Source organism: Manacus candei, unplaced genomic scaffold (assembly GCF_025592945.1).
Source record: "Manacus candei isolate 608988 ecotype Guabito, Panama unplaced genomic scaffold, ASM2559294v1 h1tg000037l, whole genome shotgun sequence".
NCBI classification, from domain to species: domain Eukaryota; kingdom Metazoa; phylum Chordata; class Aves; order Passeriformes; family Pipridae; genus Manacus; species Manacus candei.
In genome coordinates this window covers 12,794,730-12,820,550 of record NW_026138085.1, presented here as the reverse complement: position 1 = coordinate 12,820,550, position 25,821 = coordinate 12,794,730, and the positions used below count along the sequence as shown (strand labels likewise).

The 25,821-nt window shown below is 51.9% G+C and overlaps 1 protein-coding gene and 1 long non-coding RNA gene across 4 annotated transcripts in view; one reads left to right on the top strand and one right to left on the bottom strand.

Moving 5' to 3' along the window:
* LOC127473649 (uncharacterized) overlaps positions 1 to 11,954 on the top strand; it is a 56,833-nt gene extending 44,879 nt beyond the window's left edge. The window contains exon 3 of one of the 2 annotated variants that reach the window (XR_007905537.1): positions 11,889 to 11,954. This is a non-coding gene — a long non-coding RNA (uncharacterized LOC127473649). Of the gene's footprint in view, positions 1 to 6,161; positions 6,340 to 11,888 lie in introns of those variants that run through there. The other variant, XR_007905538.1, reaches the window with a different exon arrangement.
* A 1,486-nt stretch (positions 11,955 to 13,440) lies between these two features.
* Positions 13,441 to 24,097, bottom strand: SPARC (secreted protein acidic and cysteine rich). Of its 2 annotated transcripts, XM_051793515.1 has the most exons (11): positions 24,079 to 24,097; positions 23,585 to 23,643; positions 17,686 to 17,755; positions 17,456 to 17,506; positions 17,214 to 17,298; positions 16,667 to 16,788; positions 16,303 to 16,423; positions 15,983 to 16,116; positions 15,664 to 15,812; positions 14,930 to 15,078; positions 13,441 to 14,728 (listed from the first exon to the last, which is right to left on the bottom strand). In XM_051793515.1, exons 3-11 carry the CDS (start codon positions 17,740 to 17,742, stop codon positions 14,700 to 14,702), a joined length of 897 nt encoding a protein of 298 aa, XP_051649475.1. In that variant the 5' UTR covers positions 17,743 to 17,755; positions 23,585 to 23,643; positions 24,079 to 24,097; the 3' UTR covers positions 13,441 to 14,699. The 2 variants fall into 2 exon arrangements, with proteins under 2 accessions (XP_051649475.1, XP_051649474.1); XM_051793514.1 differs by lacking the exon at positions 24,079 to 24,097 and having other exon boundaries at positions 23,585 to 23,729.
* Positions 24,098 to 25,821: the final 1,724 nt, after the last annotated feature.

Genomic DNA, 25,821 nt, shown 5'->3' with positions numbered 1-25,821 from the left:
CCACAGGGAGGGGGTGTAGGGTTGTACTTGGTACTGCTCCTTCAGGCAGTGGGCTCTGCTGCTGGCTCTGTGATTTAACCCACCTCACCCAGCGGTGCTGCTGGACACTCTTGCAACAATGACACCACGTGTCCAAATTTCACCCGGTGCAGTTTGGAAGGGGAAGATGTGGATGTGAATGAGCAGGGGGTACCTGGGGAGAAGCTCCACTGTGCTGATGTAGGAACTTCTCCCTAGCCCCAGGCAAGTATCCAGCAGCAATTATCTCCTGTGGGTGCCACCCAGAGCGAAGCTCTTGCTGGGTTTTATTTCCTGGACATCTATCAACCTGCCTGAAGAAAGCTCTGCTGTAAAACCTGTGTCCCTCCTCTCACAGCGAGGGTTGTGCCTGGCTGACTTGTACTCAGATGGGTGCCAGCAAACTGGCTCTGCAGGGGGCACTGGGCAGGAAAGGGACCTTCTGCCAGGGCACCAGAGCACCCCGGACTGAGGTTTAAAGCCTAGGTTGGTATGCTGGCATAAATCATCTTCCCATTCAGCATCCCCACCTCTCCAGACTCTAGTGTGCCTTTTCTGTCTGTGGTTCTGTAGGGAGGTTCTAGCTCCATGAGGCCCAGTGCTGCACTAAAATATGTCATGTGCCATCACTGCCCCACTTGGGCTGAGGGTGGAGATTTGCCACTGAAGTTTAGGAGAGGTCATCATGTATTAGGTGGCTTCTCACAGGGAATTAACCTAAGGGCCTACATACCAGGGCTCTGGAGGGGGTGTCTGTGCTTTAGATGCCTGAGCCCTTGGGGTAATTCTGCCTTCTTGAGAGGCTTTCTCTGGGATCTGGAGAGCATCTTGTTTCAGTTGCATTTTCTTGCTGTTAGGTTTCTTTCTTAATGCAAAATAAGTAATTCTGAGGACATCCTGACCTGGAAATGAAAAGAAGACAAAGTCTGGGGTTTGCTCTCATGATAAATCAGGTACCCTGCTGGAGTCACGTGCATCCTTGGAACATGAGGTTATTCCTCATCACCAGTGTCTGAACTTGTTTCATTTTTGGTAAGGAGCTAATGGCATCTTTATTGGACATGTATCTGCTGTGAACAGCTTGAACATCCTGGGTATCAAATCAGAGGGGTAAAGTCCTTGAAGTGAGGAATTTGAAGCATCAGGAGAGAATGAATTGAGAAATAACCAGTTGACTTATCATGTGAAACCCAGCCTTCTGGTTAGCTTCAGTACAAGTGTTGCAGAGATGTAGGCAGACAGATGGATGGTTGAGATCTAATAAATATTGGCCAATACTGACATGTTTTGGTGTATGTGTATAAAGAATGACTGTGAGCAGCCTTGATATGATTGTTGGGCAATAGTTTGCTGTTATGCAAATCACACAGATGTTGCACAACCAGGGAGGGGCAATTCTTCAGGTGTCCCAGTGCCTCAGCTGTAGTTCTGCTCAGCTGAGTCCTGCTTGAACAATGCTGTGGAGGCACAACATGGGGGATACGGTGCTCCTTAGTGCCATGTCTTGTTCTGGGTGCAAGGGACCCATCCTGCTCCCTCTCTCTTTTGCATTATTATCACTAAATAAAACACAGCTGGTTGAGGTGCTTCTCTCTCTGTCCATCTGCCACCCCCTGTCCCTCCATTCAACGTTGGTCAGAGCTGGGCAAGGGCACAGAAGCCGTGGCTCTTGCAATGAGACACCATCACCAGGCATAGGTCTGCTCTCAGATAAGCTTGGGGCCAAGTTTTTCATGAAGTTTTAAGTCTAGAGAACTTCATGCTTACAGCCCCAGGGTGCGAGGAGCCCAGGCTGGCTGCAGCTGGGAACACACCCCTTCAGGTCGATGCACTTTGGCTCTGCAGCTCGCTGCTGCTGGGGAGTCTGGCAGTGTGAGGTGTTCAGATGTGGATCAGCACTGGCTGATCCTTAGCCAGGCCCAGATTGCTATTTAATGTGCTCTTAATACTCCCTAAGCTGTTTATAGAGGAAATTCTACTTTAGACGCTACCGTGCGCTCCCTGCCAGTCCTTAGCGCAGCTCATTGTAGTACCAGCTGCAGCAGCATGCAGGATTCCCAAATGAATAGAAAATTGTGGTGCATAGCTTTGTTAGGCACATGGGAAGGATTTCCCTCTGCAAAAGCAGAATGTTGTGTTAATTGGAGAAATTATAAAGGGATTAGTAGGGAACATACCTCTGTGGCAGAAAGGGCAGCAGAGTGGTGTGGGAAAGTCTGGTGGAATTGGACTCTGTGGGCACCTGTGGAAGCTCCCTGGGCTGGGGTTCAGGCAAGCCCAGGCTGTCTAGAGCTGGGAAGGGGAGAGCCAAGCCCCCTGAGCATTTACAGTTTTCTCTGTGCCCTCAGGAGTCCATCTCAGACCAGATGGGCAGCTCGTGCACCAAGAAGAGCTGGGACATGTCAGGCATTGCTGGCTGTGACAAAACCATTAAGCGAGGGGAAGAGCCATCAGCCCACCACATGTTTTGACTGAACCCCTGAGGGGACTGATTGAGGGTGGCTTTAAACCACTAAATCCAAGGGGTTTAAGGTGAACAGAAACAGCCTGCTGGGCCGTGCTTCCCTCTGGGTACATAGATGTAGTTTCAGGGATGAAGCAGGTGCTTGGTGACAGTGCTGGGCATGCTCTGTGGCTCTGGCTGTGAATCCTGGGAAGCAGGACGTCCATCAGCATAAGTGTCAAGGCTGGTGTAAAGTGAAGGACGGGTCCTAGCTCCCAAAGGCATGTGCCTTGAGCCAACGCTTGCAGTGCTACAGGAGAGGATGGCAGGCCATGAGTCTCCCTGTGGCAGCAGGTGTTCCTGCTGGCCAGGCTCAGATCCACAGCCTTGGCCAAATGTAGCCCAGCATATCCAGCATAGTGTGCATGCATGGATATGAGCTCCGTGGTGCACAGTGGGGACCTTTGCTTCTTGGCTGCAGGATCTGAAATTCTTCTGCTCTTTGTTTTCTGGCAGAACAGGAGAATATGTGGATTCTCACATATCTGATATCTCTTATTTATCTCCTTCCTCTACATGCCTGAAATCATTAAGGACAGAGAAAAGAAAGCCTGAGTGCCAGCAGCACTGAAAGGGCCCTCTATGTTACCTTAATTTCCAAAGTGGTTTATAATTTCCAAAGTGCATCTGTCCCAAATTGCCTGAGGACAGAATGGCTGTAGGGAACATGGAAACAACAACAGCACAGACACAGCTTGCTCTTGCTTATACAGGAATGGACAGAATAGGGGCAAAAGGAGCACAGGTTTTCAGCAGGCATGTGAGCACCAGATGGACAAATACCCTGTGAACTCCTAACGTGGATGTGCCTGGCCAAAGCCTTTTACTGATGTGGATTTATGCATGTACAGACTGAGTAAACAGAGGGTAAAGATAAAGTGGCCACAAGCTGTGGTGTTACACAGAAGAGTCAACCTTTCTGAGTGTGCTTTTATTCTTAAGAAGACATGTGGACCTGTGTGAGGCTCAGGAGACAGTAAACTGAAGGTGGAGGAAAATCTGTTCTCTGCCAGGGCTGTGGATGAAAGCCAATCCTGAAGGCAGGGTTAATTCTAAGGGAAAGAACATAGACGTTTGGGTGTTTTTAGGATCAAGGGATTGTCTTCAAAGCTGGTTGGGCATCTCAGGCTAACTTAAGGTAGGTGGTGTAAATAAAACAAGTGACCTGAAAAATACACTAGGTCTTCACATCTCTCCTTTCTCTTCTGCTGGGCAGCTGGGATGCAGTGACTGGGGAAGGTTGGTGGGGAATGGTGCTGATCAAAGCATATGACACCAGCAATAGAGAAAACCATGCCAAAGTTGTACATGTACAGAAATGAGTGGGTTTAGGTACAAGGAATAAATACATGAGCATACACATGTGTCAAAACATCTTCGTGAGGTGCTAAAGCAGCCGTTGATGCAGAATGTATTTATGTGGAAATACATCTTGAGGTAGTAAACACCAGTTTACACTCTTCTCCGTGCATGTGCATGGATGCCTTTCATGGCACAACATGAACATGACTAAAGGGGAGGGCTGCTAATCGAGATGAGAAGCGATATGGAAGCACATAAAAGACAGAGATTACACATTCTTGTACAGCCTTCAAAGATGAATTCGTGCACTGGTATACAAATATGCAGGGTGGGGGGAAGAGATGTACCCAAACACATCAACAGGGAATTATACCCACGGAGAGATGAGCAGTCCCCTTCTCGTTTTGGATGTACGTTTAATACCTTTGTGATGATAATTAAAGCCCCGTTTGGGTGCTGCATCTCGTGATTTACTGCGGTGTTATAAATCTTTCAGCAATTTGAAATCTGCAGGGAACAAAGGTAGTGCAAAGGTTTGGAAAAGAAACAAAGAGAAGGAGCTGCACCACATTCAGCACAGGGTACCCTGGGCTATCCGGAAAGAGTAGCTGATAGGCAGGGAGAGTAGGAGGTCCCACAGGGCTTTCCAGCCCAGGAGACCAAAAACAGTTGCCAGTGGACCCCAATTCCTCCCACCAAAGTACCTCATTCATCTGGCTGGCTGTTACACTCAAGGGGATCTGGGTCAGACTGATCCTCTATGCCCTTTCCAGTGGCTCCATACCCTCCTAAAGAGCTTGAAGATGAGAGGGATGAAGGTGGGCTGGGAAAGCCACATGTGCTGTCGGAAGCTGTGGGTGGAGGTGGGCAGAGAGTAGACAGAAGAGGGGTGGGGATGTTTTTTGGGGCAGAACTGGAGAGGGAAATGGAGCCAGTGAGGGATATGCCCATGAGTGACAGGAATAGAGCAAAAATAATTAGATGAGATGTGTGAAATGGGTGACTGTGGCAAGAGGCACTGGAACGTAGAATTAAAATGGCAGATGTGGTACAGAATCTTGAAGAAAGAAAGAGTCAGAGGTTTGAGGACTGGATGGAGACACAGAGAGGAGGGGGAAAAAAGATGTCACAGGGATATGGAGAAGAAAGACAAGATCTCTCCCTAAAAGGATGGATGTGTGTAAGAGGCAGGTGGGCCAAGGCTGCTGCACCACAGAGCATCCCTACTGCACCACAGAGCATCCCTGCTGCAGAGGGTGCACCCAGATCAGGGAGGGCCCTTGAGGAGTGATCTCTTCCCAGCCAGTCTGAGCCTCTGACCTGCTGGCAGTGGGAGCATTGCAATGGGTGTCTGCAGACATGCACAAACCACATCTCTTCCCTACCCTCTCCATGACCTTGGCAGGGTGCTCTCACTCGTTGCTTCCAGAAGGTCAGCAGGCTGTGTCAGCAAGGAAAAGCTTGAGGGCTCAGTCTAAAGTGGAGCTGTGGCTGCAGCTTGATTGATGGAGACTGAGTGACCATCGTAAGACCTGGATGATTCCCAAATTTCAAAGACAGGATTTATAGCTCCTTTTTGGAAACCACAGCTGGGAGGAATGGGTTTAGGGGCAGGATGGGGCTCAGGTGAGAAATTAAAGCAGTGCATAGTGAGCCAGGAAGATCAGTCTGTGCATTGCTGGCCTCCTCCCAAAGGGCTGAGAAGGGACATCTTGAGGCCTGTTGGCTTCACAAGAGACATGATGCCCCAATGTGATGCCCTAACGTGGTGCTGCTACCTCGGCCTGCAAAGGAAGTCCCTCAGCAAAAAAGAAGAGGTGACCAGGACAATACCTGGGGTGCAGAACCACACCCATCTCTGTGGATGATGGCCAGGCTGCCCTGCCACCACAAGGGCAGGGAAAAGGGGAAAGGACAGTGCAAGGATGGGACTGTTGCAGGGATACATGATCTGCCTCTAGCCCACAACATCCACCACATCACATGTGGCAACCCAGCCCTTGTCAGACAGACCACTTGCTTATGCCACCTTCTTTGAGGTTTGTTTTGCTACTCAGACACTGAACTGGTTTTCTTCTATTCTTTGGACAGCTTGTCTGATGTCCAGTTGGTATTTGATGGCAGACTGGCTCTGATAGCAGTCATGGTGGTGACAGCTGTCCTGACTGCTTCTGCCAAGAAATCAAAGCTGAAGAATGTGGACGTGGAGGTGTTGGTGGGACTGAGGGGTGGAAAGGCACAACAGACCATCTGCAGAGAGCATGGGGTGGTCTGTGCAGGTGACAGCAAACACCACGATTTGCCCGGTGGAGATGGTGATTTCTGGCTTCCTTTCCAGGATGAGATCATTCCTTGGCTTCCCACCAAGAAATCAGCACTCCCTCCCGCAAACGGTTCAACCCTGCTGAGGGCATCTGTGCTGATTATTGCCATAGATGAGTCTCCAAGAACGCCGAGGGGCTGATTCTTCAGAGAATCGAAGCCTGGCCACGTGTGGGTGGATGAGAAAGTAAATAAGTGGATGAAGAACTTGGTCAGTCAATGCCTCCCTGCACTAGAATCGCTCTTGTCTTCATCAGAGTCAGGAGAAATGGGAGGCACTGGAAATGAGCAACATGAGCAAAACTGGAAATGAGTAAAAGTCAGTGGGAGGTTTTGAGTTTTTTTTTTCAATGATCACCTGTGTGATCATCATTTCACCACTTCCGAAGCAGCACATGGCTTAATTCTGAGTTCTGCAAGGAAGAAAAATTTGTTGCCAGGCTACCCTAAATAATCTACAAGAAATCCACCCATCTGTTCAGTAGCTCAGGGTTAAACTAAAAGTACCTAGATAAGAACTGAACCCCACAGCTAATCTCATTCCAGGGGCGCCTGCAGGACTCGGCTGAAAAGCTGGGACCCTTCAATTTGTGCCCATGTTTTTCAACCTTGCTCCTCTGCAGGTCCCTAGGAAGAGATCATAGGCAGGGTTTGGGTAGGAAAATGTCCTGAGAGATCAGTGCCTGCTGTTTCCCAGCACCTGAGACTGAGGAGGGGAAGGAGAGACTGCTGGGGCCGGGAGAACGAAGGCTGATATTCCCCTGTGGGTGAGCAAGGGGCTTGCCAAGGAGATGGGGAGCAGAGCCTCCTGTTTCGCTCTGGGGTAAGGTTGACTTCCCTCCAGAGAGATGGGGTAGTGCTGGGGTGGCTGCTGGCTGTGGCACGTCTCTGGTGATTTAGATCTGGAGATACGGGGAGGTTTCTCTGGCTCCCGGAAACCCCAACAGTGAGAGGCAGAAAATCCCTTCCAGCATTTCCTGGGAAGTCTTATGGTCTCTGGAGAAGACAGGCTGCAAAATGGGCAGGAAAGACGAGTGTCCAATCCCACAGAGCCTGGGGTGCTCAGAGAAGCTCTCCAGCCCTCTGTGGAGAGCAGCCTGGGGGCAGCTGGCTCGGTGGGGTGGGAGGGAGGCAGGGAGAGGGTGTGCAGAGACAGACATGGGGTTTGGTCAGCAACAGGGTTTGAGTGGATGATTCCCAGACAGAGGCACCCTCGGGGTTGTCACTCGGGTTAACAAGGCCAGCTCCTGCTCTGTGGGACTGGTGGGGATGCTCATGGGCTGCTGTGGGGCTGGAGTGGGGCTGGGAAGAGCCACAACCACCTGGACTAAGCTTTACTCTGGTGTAACTGACTGGGATGGAAGGAGCTGTGCAAGGATAAGCTGAGCCCAGGGAGAGGCAAGAGAGCAAACAAAACATGGAAGGAGAAGTAGGAACTTGTCAGATAACCCAAGAAACCCTGTTTGTGTGGGGGTGTGCACACATGTGTATGAAGCATGGCTCTGCCATGTGGTCTTGGTTCTGTCTGAATGGAAGGGGAAGATCTTTGCTCTCTCACCTGGAAATAAAGAGGAGACATTTACAAAGAAGCAACTGCAGGGATGCCAAGGCAGGTTCATTCACTTTCTTTGCAGATCCTTTGGCACCCTCATAGAAGGAACCTTTTGCAGCAGGGGGCATGTCTCAACCTCGTCTTGTTTCCTCTGTCCCTGTGCCTGCCAAGCAGAGTCGATCCAATCCTTTACTGGCTCCTCCCTGGGTCCATTCACAAGCCTCTGCAGACGGGGCTGGATCAGGGAGCCAGGTCTCTCCCAGCTTTGGCAGTCCAAGGCTGGCCTTTCCCCAGCAATTCAACCATTCCTTCTCTCCCAAATGGAACGTGCCCCAACACCTTTGCCTTGAACTGAGTTGCATTCAGGAGCCTGGGTTTGCCCACACATGTTAAAGGTACAGCTGGAGGCGAAAAGCAGGGAAGCCAGCCACAGCTCCAGCATGGAGGAAAAGGGGAGCCCTCAGCAGAGCCCTGAGCTTGGGACTGTGGACAAGGGGCTGGCTGCTGGAGCAGCAACGTGTACCCTGATATCCCATCACAGCTCCTTTCCAAAGGCATTTTTCCTCATCTAAAGTTAGGATTTTCAAGCCAGAATTGAGCATCCTCAGGGAGATGAACCATTCAGAGTAGGAGGGCTGGATCTGCAGGGGGGTCACTGCCACGGCACTGCAGCTGCACAGTTGGGGAGGGGTCTGGAGACAGTGGGAGAGGGGATGAACACGGCAGGGTGGGCGCGCTGGGCCGAGCCCAGCAGTGCTGAGGCTGCGGGGGCTGCTTGGCACTCTCCAGAGTGCTCCTCCCCGGAGGGCTTGCCCGTGTGGGCAGCAGCAGGGGCAGGGGTTTGCAGGTGTGAGCTGAGTGGGGAGCACTTTCACCCTTGCCAGTTTTTAGGTAGAGGCAGCCAAGGAGAGGAGGATAGTCTTCTCCTCCCTTCCTCTTTTGCTCTTTGCATATGGAGGGGGATTATCTTCATGCTCCTTCCTGTCTGTCCTGCATGCCAAGATCTCCAGGGGAAGTGAGTTTCCATGGCTGGGGGTTGAAGTTTGCCGGCACTGGCTGGAAAACATCTGTATGGACAGGCCCTGTGTTATGGTTAACGTGCAAGGGATATGGGCATCTGCTTCTGAAGAGGAGCAAACCTCTGGAGCCCTCCAGATTTCCCCTCTGATTATTCCAGCATGTTTCTTCCTGCCACAGGTAGTTCATCCAATGCCAGCTGCCAGCCTAAGGAGAAGGATGCAAACCAGACATGTTAAGTAGAACACTCCAGCATCCCACTTGGATGAGCAAGCTGTAAAGGAAAAGGAAATTATTCCTGTGGAACAAGGATAAAGGCTCACCAAAGAGACGGCATGTGGGCAGTGCTCAGAGTAGGGAACAGCTCTTTGAAGGGTATGAAAATCTGCACCAGAGTGAAAACCTGGAGCTGGGTCAAAAGTGATGGGGGAATCATCTGATGGTAGATAAGGTAAGGATTTCATTAGACACCGTGACCAGGAGGAAACAACAGGAATCCTACAGGATGAATCCTGCTGCTCAAGCCCAAGCAGACAGGGCATGATTGCAGGTGTGGTTAGAGCAGAAGAGCAGCAGGACTGGGTCAGACCAAAGGTCTGCCTTGACTCATCTCTGCTCTCAACAGCAGATTCTTCAGGGAGAGGGAGCAGAGCAAACAAGTGGTGATACTTGCCCCAGATATTAACCCAGCTTTCAGTCTGCATCCAGCTCAGGCACTTTTGAGCCAAAGCAACTCTTCTGAGGACATCAGTGCTGGGGGGAAATGAGCCTCCAGCTTCCAAGAGGATCACCATTTCATGGGAGGGAAATGAATCAATGAATCGTGTGGCTGGTCAGCACTGTATGCTCAGCCTGGGAGTCCTGTGGTGTTTTTACACTCCTCCTGACAGTGAGAAACCCTGTGAGTGTCAGGTACAGCCCCAGCCACCAGGGATTGTCCCACTGGGCATGGTTGTGATGCTGTGGCTGCCCTGGGCAGCCACAGACAGTCACCATCACACTGTGGTCAGACCTGGCCTTGCACACCTAGAATTTTGGCCCCATAGCTGATGGCAGCAAAGTCTCCAAAACCCAAGCAGTAAAGGTGATCAGAGAGGTGTTTGGACAAGAAATAACAAGAGACTTGTATAGTCTCTTGAGTCCAAACAAAGCAGCGATCAAAAGGAAATATGAAATTAAGAAAATGTAGGGAATGCACATAAAAATGTGTCCTGGGGCGAGTTGTTTCCCAAGAATCAGAGAATCAGAGTTTCTTTGATTAGGAGCATAATACTGAGGCTGACAAAAAATGGGCTTAATTGGGAAATGGCCATGATTTATTTGGTAGGACATGAAATAGAAAGTAATGTAACTGCTCCATGGCGAGAAACTGGATAGTCAGTCCCTGACACAAATAATTACCTACCGTGCAATTACCTTGGCACCAGTGAATCAGACCGAGCCCAGCTCCTGTTAGACTTCAGCATCACTGTTCAGTGAAGTACTTGTCCGTCTGTCTGCATCCTCTCTCTGTCTGTCTTAAGGCCACCCAGAGGAATGCCATGTCTGCGGTTCTATGCCCCATCAAATCTAAGTTAAAATTAGCCAGTAGGTTAAAAATTAGAGGGAATGATGCTGAGACAGGCAGACCGAGCTGCAAAACACAAAATCTGGGATCACACAAGCCTTGTGTCCTTTAGACTAAAATAGGGTCTGTGCTCCAGAAGGGTTGGGCGGGGCTCGGGCACCTCTGAGTGAGAAGGGATGGTGTCATGAATGAGTAGCTCAGGTCACTTAAAAGAATCACTGGCAAACATATCAGCAAAATCAGGTTTTAATATAAATTTGTGACAGTGTGGCTTAAAAGGATTTGATGGTAAGGTCCACTCTATTTATTCCTACATATATAAAGCATAGAAAGAAAAATTGCTCAGAATCATCTTAATATGATTCACATAGAGACCAAGGATAAAAAAACATAAGAGGTAAAGAAGACCCTTCCGTTGAGTCACTAGGTTCAGAGTGGACCCTTCTTGCCAAACTGAGCCTCAGATTTGATCAGCGGTTTTATGTCTAAAGGATTTGGCAGCATTGATGGGATGGGATGGGATGGGATGGGATGGGATGGGATGGGATGGGATGGGATGGGATGGGATAGCCAAGCGTGGTGGGGACATAGCCCCCAAAGGGACCAGGGATCTGATCTGCTCCGCTGCGAAGGGCAGAGCCCTGGACTGGGGGATGCGGGAGCGGGTTCCTCCTCCCGCCCGGTGCCCCGGCAGCCCCGGGACAACGTGCCCGCTCCGCTGCAGCAGCGCCAGGCTCCATCCCCGGAGCCATCGCTCCCCCCGCCGGCCGCTCCGCGCCGCTGCCGCCAGCCGGGGATGGGGATCGGCCGGGGGAGGAGCAGGAGAAGGAGGAACGGGAGGAGGAGTACGTGTCTCTCACAACTTCGCGGGGCAGAGGGATGCCTGCTTCCCTCCTCCCCTCATTCCAGGCCGGCTGCGGGGAGATGCGTTGCCCGAAGTGTTTTTTTCCCGGCGTTGTCTCTTCAGTGGAGGTTGGGCGAGATTTTACTGAATTTGTCCATCTTTGAAATATATAAAAGATGTTAAGACAAAAGGAGGTTCCGCAGTGGATATGGGCAGTTTGGAAGCTGCTCCACAAGCCGGAGCCGGGCAGAGGGGTGGAGGTGGAGGTGGCACTGTGGGACCCTCCCTGTATGAGACCGATGATGAGATTCCCCCTCAGCAGCAATTCTGGATGTGCTTGAACTGCTGTGTGAGAGATTTACCTGCTGGGAATGGTAACTCGATCAACCCCACCATCCTGGGTTCCTGAACTTGGGTTGAAGCCTCAGTTACTCAGTTACTGGAGTAGTCCTGGTGATCCTGGCTTGTCACCTTTTTGCGTCACCTGTATTTTGAATATTTAAGCCACAAACCTTAATACAGTATTTATGGCACAGTTTGTTTCTTTTATAAAAGTAAGGGTGAGGAAAACAGACAGGAAAGCACTAATCTCTCCAGGAATCTTGTCTTCCCCATCTTTCCATTCTTCAATGCAGGGCACAGCTCAGTGAGTAACTGCACCAAAATGAACCACCTCTGCCTGCAGATGCACTGTAGCACTCGGGTCAGACTGCTGGTTTTGGACCCAGATCTCTCTGTTATTTTTCTATTTCCTTTTTTTCAGGTTTGCAAACTGTGTCCTCAGTCAGCACTAACCACAGGGAGAATTTCCACTTGGAAATACAGGCGAGTTTCTTTGCTGCTGTGCAGGCAGGAGAAGGCTCAATTTCAGCTGTAACAGGGAAAGGGCTGTTCTGTTCCACCCTTGCTGACCATCTAGGTCTGAAAGCTCAAAGAGGCCAACTTATTCCTCAAGTCCTGATGTAACCCCATGTATGGCATTTGCCCCAACGCAGTGAAATTCCAGCAACTTGATACTTCAGGCTGTGACCTTTGAGGGGTTAAGGGAGCCCCAACTGCAACCTCCTGAGCTCACTCTGATGCTCAGTTAAAGCCAGGGAGTCTGCACTTGTGATAGCACTGAATTGGGTCTGTTGGGCTCTGCCAGACCACTGGGACACGAGTATTGTCCCATGGGATGGGACATGGCCTTAGAGATGGATCCCTTCACCTTCCAGAGGCATGATAACTAACTCTCCAGGTGGAGCCTGGTTTCCTTGAGCATGCTGGGATTTAGAGCTGACTCCTGCAGAAGAGGGGAAGGCAGAGGAGAGGAGGGCCAGAAAGCCTTCCCTTGCACGGGACCAAAGCTGCCTGTGTGTGTCCAGCAGCACTGGCAGGAGGGCTGGAGCTGGAAGGAAAGCAGCTGTGTCTTGGTGTGGGAGTGGAGCAGGAGTTTCTGGCTGAGAGGGAGCAACTGGAAAGCAGGTTTGCACAGGATGGCTGATCTACAGCCCCTGCCTGCCTTCCCGTCCTCTCTTGCCAGCTCTCCTGGCACAGAGGAGGGTCACATCCAGCTGGATGTTGTAGGGGTCATGGGCAGCAGTGCCCCTCTCTGTGTCAGGTCTGCCAGTTCACAGCTGCCCCCACAGCAGGGAGGCATTTGCTGCGTCTCCATCAGGAACCCCCGCTTTGGCTAATAGCCCTGGGAAGCAGTTTGGCCGGATGGAACGAGTGCTGGTGTTCAGAGAAGGGGTGGAAAACCTTCACCTGGCCCTTCTAGCAACCAGCTTTCCCACTGGGGTCAAACACCTTGGCAATACGCCCACAAAGTGACTGTCCCCGATGGGACCTGCCCAGGGCTCTGCAGCTGGGAGAGGCCCTGTGGAGGATATGATCTGACAGCTCTGCTGGGAGCACAGCACATCCAGCCAGGGGCTGTCGACAGGGACCTCACAGCTGAGCCAGAGCTCTTGCAACTTGGGATATTTTTAGCCCGTGCCAATGTTGGTGTTTATTTTCCAACTGTTGTGCCTTTTTGCCTTTCCCAGGGGTTTTATTGCTGATGAAAGCAAGGGCCTGAGAGCCATGTGAGTGTCTGTGCTGGCTGCTGCAGTGACCCCGTCTGCCTCCATTGCTCCAGCTCCATCTGCCGACGTTACCCATCCAACATCCCCCAAGGAGCTGGTTTACAGTGATGGACTGCAATAAGCAGAAGCACCTCAGCTTCCCTTGGGCCAGAGCCTTCCCTGGAGCAGGGATATCTGTGATACAATTTGAATACATGCAATCCCCCTCACTGGGATGGGATGAAACAGAGGAACATGGCAGGCTCGTTTACTTATCAGTGTTTTAAATCAGTATTTTTTATTATGGAGACTCATCAGGTTGCTCACACTGTGGCAGGAATTTAATAATATAAGGCACAGGGAACATTCAGAGGTAAAAAAAAAGAGTTCTCAGCCTTTGAGATTTAATCATTCCTTTGGTCCTATCAGGACCCTTTCTATTAAGCAAAATCCAAATACCTTCTCCCTTCTATCTCACTCATCCCTTAAATCCACAACAGGAAAAAATATTACAGCCTTTCCCTTGAGCGTGTGGCAAACACGCCTCTTTCTGGGCAGGAACATCCCTTCCAAGACTGACACAGCTTCCCTGGGAGAGCAGGGCTGGAATTTAAGCACAACCAAGGCAGAGAGGCGGGAAGTGCTTGAGGGCACTGTGATTTGGGGAGAGCCGAGAGCTTTATTTCAGCTACAGCAGAATCACATCAAGGTCAGACACGGGCAACCTGGGGGAACAGGCAGTCACGCCCCACCTCACACAGAAAACACGACAGCAGTGTGGTCATTGAGTGATGGTAAAGCATGTAGCACTTTCAAACCTTTATTTTTCGAGGGGATTTTACAAGATGGGATGCATTTTATCGTCTTGTTTTAAATTTTGTGCGCTTCCCTATTTGCTAATTAGATTAGCCTTTTATTTTTTTTCTTCATGCCCAATAATTACTAAATTCAAGCCCTGGGAATGTAAGAAAAAAAAAAAAAAGGAAAACAAAATCCTGCCACTCTTTATCCTTCTCACCCTTCTCCATCCTCCCTACCACGAGCTGGGTGGCCACAATGTCACCTCCAGCTGCTCTGCTTGAGAACCCAATCCTCCTACATCCTCTGGCTCTGCCTTCCCTCACAGGCATCTGTAACTGGGGCGGTCAATCAGCTGAGAGGGCTTTGCATCTGCACTGACCAGGAACGTGCTGTTAGTGAGAAGTTAAAGAGAAGTTGATCAGAGAGTGGATACCAAGACAGGATATTTGGGACAGGAACAGTTGGTCGATGGTACAGGCACGTCGGAGAGAGAAAAGGCTGGTAAGAGCATGTGGAAACAGCTGAGTGAGTAATCTAGTGGTAATAGATAAGGCTATGAATGAGGACTGTTATTTCTCTTAGCACCATTACTACATATGTTTAGATCTATATTAGCACCTTGTTCCCAGGGAAAAACAAAACAAAACAAAAGCAGTTTAAAAACCAAAGGAAGTGGGAAGGTTAAAACAAGACAAAGTTGGCAGCAGAGCAGGAAGCCGGGGCGTTTAGATCACAAGATCCTTGTCTATGTCCTCTGTGGAAGGAAAAGAGAGAGACGAGGTTAGGAAGCGGATGCTGCCAGGGTCCCACTGCTCCTGCAATCCACCCTCCCCACTCTCCCCTGCTTTGCCTCACCCAGCACCAGCTGAAATGCACTGCTCCATCCAGAGTGGGGGCTCTGGGGGTGCTTTTCAGTGTCCCCTGCACCCCCATTCCTGCCCTTCTGAGTACTTACGCTCCTTAATGCCGAAGCAGCTGGCCCACTCCTCCAGAGCGATGTACTTGTCGTTGTCCAGGTCACAAGCCTCGAAGAAGCGAGTGGTGCAGTGCTCCATGGGGATGAGGGGGGCACGGAGCGGGGCCAGCTCAGTGTGGGACAGGTACCTGCCAAGGTGGCCTCATGGTCACAGGAGGGGAGATGCTGGCCCCAGATCTGTGGGTTGACTGGTCCCAGTGCCCTCCCAGTATCAGCCACTGAGTGTCATGAAGGTCAAGGACTGGTGTCTGCCTTTGCAACTGGCTGTGCTGGCCACAAAATAGTAGCTGGTGGTCCTTGCCAGCTGCCCTCACCCCACGGGTCTGTGATCACTCTCGTGCCCTTCTCCATCTCACAGCTAAGCCAGCAGCTGCTATCTCAGCTGCTGAAGTTATCCCGGGGCCTTTGGACTAAGATATTTTAGGGAGCTATCACACGACAGTAAATCTGAGAAGATAGAAACTCCACACCCAAGGGAGATGGGAGCAGGTGAGACTGGGGAGGCCTCTCTTCCTGCAGAAGAGCTGTTTGCAGGAGGCAAACCTACCTCTGTCCCAGCCTGGTTTGCCACAACCCCTGACAGATGTGCTTGTGCCACTAGCCACCCACTTGTGTCACATCTCCAGCCTGCTTTGACACCTTCTGCTGCCACATCATCCTGGTCCTTGTATGGGAAAGGGTTCTGGTGGGGTCTCCATCCTGCTGACACTCACCCATCGATGGGGTGCTGGTCCAGCTGCCCAAACTGCCAGTGCACGGGGAAGATGTACATGTTGTAGTTCTTCTCAAAGTCACGGGCCAGCAGCTCCACGGTGTGGTCACCGGCCTCCAGGCGCTTCTCGTTCTCATGGATCTTCTTCACCTGCCATAGGAGAGGCCAGGGAGCCCTTGTCAGCAGGGGAATGGGGTGGAAGGGGGGACCCCAGGAGGGGCTTTAAATGGGGTGCCTGCAGGTCATTCTGGACAGGCTCCACACATGTGCTGGGCTCTGTTGGTGGGGTGAGCTCCCAGGCTCTGTCGCCAGTCCCTCACCTTGAGCTTCTGCTTCTCGGTCAGCAGGTTGTTGTCCTCATCACGCTCGTACAGGGTGATCAGCACGTTCTTGAGCCAGTCCCTCATGCGCAGGGGGAACTCAGTCAGCTCTGTGTCCAGGCAGGCAGGGATGACTGGAAGTCACAGACAGTGGTCAGTGCAGCGTCTGGACATGCAGCCCCAGACCCCAGACACACAGCCCCAGTGCCCTCCAGCCTCAGCCCTGAGCCTGCCTGGACCTTTGCTGTCCCACACGCTGTGGGCACAGGGGCTGTGCTCAGGTTAGGGGCCCCCTTGTTTGAGGGAGTGGCTCCACTTACATTTGCAAGGCCCAATGTAGTCCAGGTGCAGCTTGTGACCCTTCTTGGTTCCCTCCAAGGTGCACTTGGTGGCAAAGAAATGGCAGGAGGAGTCGTAGGTCTTGTTGTCAGTGCCGCAGACCTGCACAGGGTGGGGAGATGCTGCATGAGAGGCAGAGAAGCCCAGATTTGCTGGGGAGTCTGTAGGGAGAGCCTCCAAACAAGATGTTTAACTTGTTCCCTGGGGTGGGCAATAGCTGCTGGATCACCACCAGCCGAGGCCAGATGGGGACCTGCCACCCTGATTCTGCCTCCCCACCATCCCTGGCAATGCCCATGTGGGGTCCCTCCCCACCTGGGGCCACCAAGCAGCTCCTGCCCTCACCTTCTCGAAGACACCAGCGGTGGCTGGGCAGCTGGAGGGGTCCTGGCACACACACATGGGTTGGTTGTTGTCATCCACCTCGCACACCTTGCCGTGCTTGCAGTGGTGGTTTTGGCAGGGGTCTGGGAGTGGGAGGGGAGCAAAGTCAGAGCCAGCCCCATCCTCACCTCCCACGAGCTGCCCAGGGCATCTCAGCACAGAGGGAAGACAGAGACTTCAGCAGGGACAGCCCTAAGCATCTATTCTTGCACTGGGGAGATGTGAGCATCTCCAGAAATCCATGTTAGTCCTCAGGCTAATCCTGGACTCCTTTCTGTAGCCACACAATGCAATGGCTTTTCTGTTGCAAAAACAGGCTTACAGAGAGCCCAGGGCTGGAAGAGGCCACGTGCCTCTTTTGCTTTGAAGTGTGCATCTAGTCTGGCATTGTCCTTGTGCTATAGCCCTTCCCAAAGGAACCCCTCACTGTTTGGGGTGGCTAAAGCTCCCCCATGCAGGGTGAGGACAATGTCTCTGCCAGCCAGAGGGCAGGGGAAGGGTGACTTACTCTCTGCAACAATCTCCTCTACATCCTCTGTGGGTTCCTCGAACTCTCCCACCTCCACCTGGACGGGATTAGCCCCCACGGGCTCCTGCAAAAAAGGTTGGTATTTCTGGTGTTGGTGTATATAGATCACAGCTCCTGGTGGGGGAGAGGAGCCTGCCCATTGCTCCCCCACTGCTTTGGAGATGCTCTTCCCAGAGCAGTGGGTGCAGCAGGGGAGGAGGAGGAGGAGCAAAGTCACCTACCTCTGTGGTGGGATCTTCAATGACCTCTGTCTCATCGGGCAGAGCCTCCTGCTGCAGGGGAAAAGGACCATGAGTGGGGGACCATGGGAGGATGCTCCCAAGGGGGAATAAGGCCATCCTCATGTTGCCCCACATTCCTTAGTACTGTACTTGTTACAAAATAAAATCCCCATCAGCTATTTCAGATGGACAACCCCGACAGCAGAGGCTCTGCTGTCTCATGCACTTACCGGAGCTGACAGGGCTTTGCCTGCCAGGCAAATAAGGAAAAAAATCCAGGCCCTCATCTTTCAGCAGACCCTGAATAAAGAAGAGGAAAAGCAGGGGTGAGGAAGGAGGCCATTGTGTGCCTCTCAGCTGCAGGCTGAGAGTCAGGCACTTAGAGAAGGGTGTTCTCTTCATTTCCTGCCTCGTCTGTTCAATATTATAGACCCACATGCTGTCTTTTCTAGCCAAAACCTTAAGCCAAATCATGTTTCCAAGATAAATTCTTTTGATTTTGCAACATGAGACAGTGGGGTTTAGATGTCTGTTGCTCTCCTGGATGCCTTTAGAAAAATCACAGTCAAAATGGCAGTTCTTTCCTTCTCAGGAGGTTTTTTTACCAAGCCCCTAGATTTTTCATGTTAAAAATCTCCTGATTTGAATGCCAGGTACAAGCAAGGAAAAATGAAAGTGGAGGATGAAGGAGAGATAGTGAGATGGGGCACTTGAGAATTAAATCCCTTAGAAAGCCCCTTCCCACATGGACGCAGTCGTCCCTAGGGGTATGAGGGGCCAGTCCTCCATCCTCAGCATCCCCAAATGCTGGGATCTCTATTACAGTTTTTACCCCTCCTGCTTGAGGGTCCCCAGACTTGAGGGTCCCCAGACTGGGTTTGAGGGATCCCAGACACTTTGGGGTTGTGTCCTGCCAGGAGACAAGCTCCAGAAGGATAAGCCTTTTGCACCCTCCCAGTCTGGGCTGTTGCAGGGATCCTGCAGGGCGAGGGAGCCGGGCAGCCCAGCTAACACTGGCTGTGATGTGAGCCAGGAAGAGAGCGCAGCTGGTGAAATCACCCTGTCCTTGTCCCCTCTGGTTCCTGTTTGGCAGGGATGAGCCCCTCTGTGTGAGGGCAGAGAGGAGCTCAGCTGGCTGCTTAGTATGCTGGTGGCATCCTACTCCTGGCAGCAAGGGTTGTCTCCTGCCAGTGAGGGAACTTGTCCCCCTGCCAACTCTGCCTCCCTTCCGCTTGCCCTCGTCCACTCCACCTGTGTGGCATCACAGCCCACCAGCTCCCTGGGGCCAGGCAAAGGGGTGGATCTGCTGGGACAGAAAACGTTGGACAAGGTTTCTTCGTGTCTCCCAGGATATCTAATTTGCCAGTGCATCCTTTCCCTTCCTCTCTGTGCACAGCAGCTCTCTGGGTATGAAACCACATCAAGGCTGTGCTGTCAGACTGGGCTCTGCTTCCTGACTTAGCAAGGTTTGGCCACATAGGGAAAATCCTCTTTCCAATCTCGGTACCTCACCCAGCCTCCAGTAGGGTGTTCCTGCAAAATAGAGGTCATGGCATGGAGGGCAGCTTTCCTGGGATGTCAGAGGGCTGGGAGCACAGGGTGATGGGGATGTCTGCTGTGGTGGGATAAAGGATCTGATCTGTGGCAGAGCAGTTGTGGGTAGGGGATGCTGAGCCTGTTTGCACTGTCAAGGCTGCAGCTGGAAAGCTCCCTCCTGTCCTGCTTGGTACAAGCTGTCCCTTCCCCTTGCCTTTATTTGCTCTGGATGCTACTGAGAGTTCTGCCAGCATCTGCCAGGAGGGATCAGTGGTTCTGATCTTCACTGCTGGAAGGGTTGCATGGGGAGGGGAGGTGGAAAAGTACTGGTGATTCTGGCCATCTCCTCCCTTGCTGCCATTCCCTGGCTTGTAAAGGCTCCTCCTGGGCTTCTCCCAAGGGGCTTGTTTGCTTTGGAAGGTGCTCTGAGGTTCAGTGATGCCCATTGGGCAGAAACATGGTAGTGCCCAGTCTGGAGGAGAGGGCAGAGCATGTACATGTGGAAGATGGCATTAAGAAGAACCCAGCCCCAGACCAAGGCCATCTTAGATCATTTCCCCAAGCCTCGAAAAAGCCTTGAATTTCAAAGTCTGGGCATGCAAGTAAGCTGGGGTCAGGGAATTACATGCTTGCTAGAAGCCAGCAGACAGTCAGAGCTGCCAGTGTTGTGTTTGGAGGAAGAAGGAGCAGGAAAAAGTCTGAGCAAACAAGCTCTGCAGAGCTGTCTTGTGCCATAGATGGAAAGCAAGTTTATTTGAAAAACAACATCCTTCTGGAGGCAGAGCTGGGAGGACATTGCAGTGCCTGTGAGCCCCTGGCTGGGTTGCAAAGGCACGGTCATTCCTGAATGCCTGGTGGTCAAAAATCCTGAAATAACAGCTCAGGAGCCCTGCACACAGAGCTGCTCCATCAGAAGAGCATGATCCATGGTGCAAGTCTCCCTCCTTGTGGAGCAACCATGGTCCTGCTGTCCAAGAGGATGCTCTTTGGAGCTGGCATCTGGGACATACCATGAGCTCAGCATCCATCCCACAGGTGGAGGGACTTTGGGAGGATCCCTGTGAGGAGTCCTGCACTGGGAATGCCTGGCACGGCTTTGCCAGGGGGCAGGAGGCAGCATAGGGAGAGGCAGCCAGGGGATCATTTTGGACAGAGGAAAACAGAGCTGGGAAAGAGATTTTTAGCAAGCAGGGACTTATGCCCTTCTGTATCCTAAAGGAATCAATAGATGCCAGCACTTTGCAAGACACTGGAAACCAGCACATCATGGGCACAGACAGGGCTGCTGAATATAAAGTAAGAGAAGCTCCATAGTAACCAGTCCCTCCTCAGGCCTCACCTCCTGACTGCTGAGGATGGAGAAGACAACAAAGCACACATAGGCTGCAGGACCCATGGGTGGCACTGCCTTTCTAAGGTTTGACCCCATTTCCATCCTACACGGGGACTTCAGCTCCCAGTTGCTCTATAAACAGAGTCTGGGGGCTCCCATGAACCCCTCTCAATTGTTCACCTTTCCAGCATGGCCCAGGCTATTCCTCAGTGCCAGCTGCCCCTTACATTTTGCAGCCATGCCAATAACAAGGTGTAGGGAGGGCTGAGGCTGACCCTCAACACCTCCATAAGCTCAAAGCAGGCTGCTCTGGGAAACTCTTTGCTATCCTCCCCCCAAGTCCCATCACAAGTTTCTACTGATGGGGAAAGTACCCCGCAGTGATACACAGAGTCTGTGCCTCTGTGCAGGTCTCTCCTCTCTCCTCCCACTCAACCCTGGGACCTCTGTGGGTTGGGGGAGGACACGGACCAGGCGGGTGCAGCCTCCGGAAGAGGCTCTGTGGATGGAGGAGCGTGGCCCATGTGGCGCTGGCCCTGTCCAGGGTTGCATAAGCCCTTTGGGATGCCACGTTAGCGTGGGGAGGAGTCTCTGCCTGGCCACTTTGACAGCTCCTCCCCGAGGCCACCGGGCTAACCCCAGCTGCCACCCCTGCTAACCCACTCAAGGGGCTCCGCTGCCACCTCCCATTGCAGCCACGGAGAGCAGGAGTGGGCAAAACCCTCCCGTGCCTCAGTTCCCCACCAGCACCCCAGCCCAGCCACGCAGGAGGCACCACCCAAGCACCAGTGTCTCCTGCACCCACCCTCCCTCTGCTCACTGCTTTTCAAGGCTCTGCAGGTCTGACATGCCCCCAACTCACACTGAGTGTAAAGGCAAAACTGGTCCAGAAAAAGGTTCTGCTAAACCCCACTGGGGCCACAGTTTTCAAGGTGCTGATGGGTGACCAAGTGTGACCCTCACAGAGACACAATGGTAGGGCTGGCCCTGACCTCCCTATGCAAGCAAGACCCTCTGAGCTTTACCCAGCAGCCACTCCCAGGCTAAAATTCCATTTGAAGTCAGAGTTGTTTGCTCGAGTCCCCATAAAGCTCCTGGTTGAACAGGTCCCTGCATGTCGGTACCAGCTCACCCAGATGTGCTGCAGCTGCCCTGGGGAGCAGGGCAGAGGACTGGGCAGAAGCCACTCTGGCTCCTGCCACCTGCCCAGACCCCTGGTACACAGTGTGCAGGTTCAGAAAGCCAAGCAAGGTTTAGATGGAAGTTTAGCTCATGCACACACATATACTAGAAGTAAAACATGGGGGGAAAAAATCTATCTGCCCCGTCTGCCTATGCAGTCATTAAAGACATGTCTACACAATGCTGCATGAACGCATTTCCCGTACAGGGAGCTGAGCAGCTCTGATTGCACTGAGAAATGCTTTAGATCTACAGGGCTTATTGTTACAAAGGCAAGAGCCCAATCCCATTCCAGCTGTGTGCTTGAAGCTGTCATAGTTTGTCCAGGTTACAGATCGCATCCATAATGGGAAACCATTAAATTAATAACAGGAACAGTGCATGGATGAGCCCTGGGCTGTAGGCAGTGGCTCACTGATGAGCCCTGTGCAGACACGGGAGACGGAATTTTGCTGTCCTGCCCGAGCTTTTTCTTTTGTGCGGACTGGACGTAGAGCAGCGCCAAAAGCAGCCCCGATACTGCTGTGCCAGGGGCAGGCGGTCCCTCCGGCTCTCGGGGGACGCAGCCAACTGATCCCGCACGGCTCCACAAAGGAGGACGAGAATAAGCTGCCCGATAAATACTCTCAAAAATGCAAACCATCTCCAAAGCATTCCCTGGACTCGCCCTGCCTGCAGCCGCTCCAGCGATAACAGCCCCGACATCCCTCCGACCAGAGGACCCAGAAAAGGTTTCCATGGGAGCCGACATTCCTCAGGGGCTGAGTCATGGAAGAGCAGAGGGTTGTGGAAGGAGGGGCTTGAAAAAAAGTTTGAAAAGTTTATTTCTGCTCTTCCCCCTCCCAACACCGCCCGCATCCCTGCTCCTGACTATGTGGCAAACAATGGCTTGGCTTTAGTTACTGCGCAGGACGCAACAGCCTTTCATTTCCACTTAAAACTCGCCTGATCCACCCTAACAAAAGGCTGCGATTAACTTTTGTCCTTTTGGAGGGTTGCTGAGTTTTTGGGCTGTTTCGAGTTGGTGGTCTCTGAGGACTCGGAGTACTGGCGACTTTCCCGGTGTCCCCAGTTTCACTCCAACTTGAACCTCTTGCCTTTCGGTTTGGGTGGGAATTCAACCCCTATCCTGTTAAGTTTTCTTTTTTTTTTTTTTTTTGGCTGGATGCAACAGAATGGAGCTTTCTCAGAGAAGGGACACAAAGAGCAGAGTTATACTGCCACACAGGTCACGTCACCGGGATGGGAAGGACAGCAGCTGCCTTTAAAGGAAACAAGCCTCGGCTCCTCTGCGTGGACTTAAAATTGTGCCTGACTGAGCCCAAGTTCTTAAAACTTAAAAAAAACCCCACTCCAAAAGAGCTTTGTTCCTCCTCTCCTGCAACCTCCGTCTCTCTAACAGTCGATCAACCGGAGTTCAGCCAGGGCAGCAGGACTTGAAAGAGCTTCAAAGTTTGCTGGGAACAAAAAGCCGAGTGTCTTTTTTTTTTTAGGAGAAATAAGAGCGGCTGTACTGAAAAAATAAAAAACGCTGAGATGAAGTCGACAGCTATTTTGTTCTTCCTCTAGATACTCTGGTGAGTAAAACATCACCTGCCAACACACCTCAGGCTGGGAGTAGTGGGGACTGGTTTGTAACTAGATCTGATTTTCTCTGCAGGTTGGTTTGATGTGCTCAGACCTTGGTCACACATCTCGCTAAGGAACTACCTCCCAGCTGAAAACCCAGAGGGGAAAAAGGAAGGAGAGAGAAAAATAAGGGCAGGTTAAACCTTTACAGTCAGATGCCACCAAAGTGTTAAACTCGTCATCTGGCAGTGAAATAGAGCAAGAGACAGTTTAGGAGCGGAGATGCTGCAAAGAGGAGAAAGAGAAGTCAGGAGGGGTCTCTAAGTGCACCACTTAGGGTGGGAAGCATCCACCTCCCCATCCCGAGTGACGCATTGCCGAGCCCTGAACACACTCCACGGGCTGGGAGAGTGGGTCCCGGGCCAGGGACCGCCACGAGTGGGGCTATGGGGACCCCTATATCAGAAGAAAGAGGCTCAGCAAAGGCAAACACGAAGCTCGGGTCATACCTCGCAGTCCGGGCAGCACGGCTGAGGAAACTTCAGGCGCTTGGACAGGCTGGAGGAATCTGCAGGTTTTAGAAGGAGGCAGGAGGAAGCCAAAGGGTGGGCTGGGTTTCCCGCTGCCTCTCCTCCTCCTCCTCCTCCTTGCTATCTTTCCAAATCGGTCTCTTCCTCCCCCCCTCGCCCCAGTGGGCAGTCCCACCCGGCTGAGGCACAGCCTGGGTCCAAAGGATAGACCAGAGAAATCAAGCAGGGGCTGGAGATCAAGGGGGTCTCTCGCAGGGACAGATCAGCCCCCAGCGCAGCCTTCCCAGCGGAGTCACTGTCACAGCTGCCTGCACTGCTGCGACGGGTTTGTCAGTTCTCTCTCTCGGACTGACAGCACGGGGGGCAGGCAGAATGCCATCTCTCTGCTTGGTTTGTGCACCTCCTAGCACCTTAACCTGCTGCCATTAAAAAGTGAAATGCTGTCATTTCTCAAGAGTAGTTCAGTCCCTGACCTGGTGCTTCCCATCCTCAGGGGGATGAAGAAGAAGGCAGGAGAGTTCTTGCTCCTCCATCCTATCTCCTAACACTGCTGCCATCTGGGACTGTCTTGTGAAGAGGGAGAGGAATGAATGATCCAGAGAATGTGGGGAATTATGACATATCTGAATTATGCTCTAAGTAGGCAGAGAAATGCTGCGCTGGCAGATGTGACGCTCAGCAAACTGGTCTCTCTGCTGTGGTTATCATCCAGCAGATCTGGACTGATTGAACAAAACCCACAGTCAGAATTGTTGGTCAGCTGAATCTGTTGGTCTCTTCAGACATCACTAAGTATTTTGACCTTACAGATCATAACTCAGCTGGAGCAGCTGCCCAGCCAGAGGCAGCCAGGCAGCAAAGCTGCTTGGAGTTGGCTTTTCCCATCTGTTCCTCTCTATGCTTAGGGTGAAAACCCCGCTCCTCTCTCCATGACTGTGAGGATTTAAGGTTCATCTGCTCCCCTGGCAGGAGCAGACCACGTGCCTTTCCACACCAGCACGGCCATGGCGCTGCACTGCAAGGGAAAACCAGCAGACAAAACCTGCTGGAATTTGGGCGTCCCTGAAGAGTATCTCCATGCCATACAGGGCTGTCCTGAGCCCTGTGGATAATTCAGCTCTTTTCAGCTTGTGATCCTTCTGCAGCACCAACCCTCACCCCAGGGCTGCTCTCCAGGGGCTGCTGAAAAGGTGGTGACTCATGTAGCCAGCATGACTGAGGACAAGCCATCAGGGCACCAGCAGCCTGATTATGGATGCTGGATGAAGGACACCCAACACCACAGCAAAATGCAACATCATGTTTTGTCTTGGCTGACTGGGCTTTGGGCGCATTCCTTGTGATTACAAACTATCTTTTGAGATGGGCTGAGACATGGATCTGGGTCCTTAACTTTTCCCACTGATGTTGCTGAGGATTTAGATGTCAACACAGGAACTGGCCTGTGACAACCCCCTGGGCTGTGCTGGCTCCTTGTTCTGTAGGATGCCTTTGTGGTCTGTGATTCTGTATCAGCTCACTCCCCATCCGGCCTCGCGGCACTTCTGCTGCATGTGAAAGATCAGATGTAAGACTAAACATCCCATGGCCAACAAGAAACAAAAAGTAAACAGAACAGAAAGGGAAAGGGGAGGGAAGTGTAGGGAAGGGGGGCCATGAGAACCCGTCATCACTTCCCAGTGAGCCGGTCGGTCTCTGTGATCAGGCAGCTCAGGAGGCTGCTGGCAAAGAACAAGAGAAGAAAATCTTCTTCACCCATTTCTTTACTTGGCTACACACCTCTCAAAAGCCATCCCTGAGTGCTGATATGTGGATGTTGATATTACTCACAGGGACATCCATAAATTCTTCACACAACCCTCTCAGGTCCATGTGGGGGCCAGATTTGGGATGGTGTCTAAGACCCCATGGGTCCTTCTAATACAACCAACCACCTGCGGAATGTGGAGCATCTTCTCCCACCACAAGTGTCCGTAGCTCCCAGGTGCAGCCCAGTGCTACTTGTAGGCCCAGTTTGGCTCCAGAGGCCACACATCCCCTAAGCCAAAGTATAATTTGTTTGATTCATATCCCAAGGAGCTGAATGCTGTCGTTGAATGCTCTCTGCAGTGGATTAGTCACGGCTCGCATTGAAATTGCACAGCTGCTGGTTCTTCTCCTAAGGAAAAAAAAAAAAAAAAGACATCTGGAAAAAATTTTAGGGAGAAAAAAAAAAG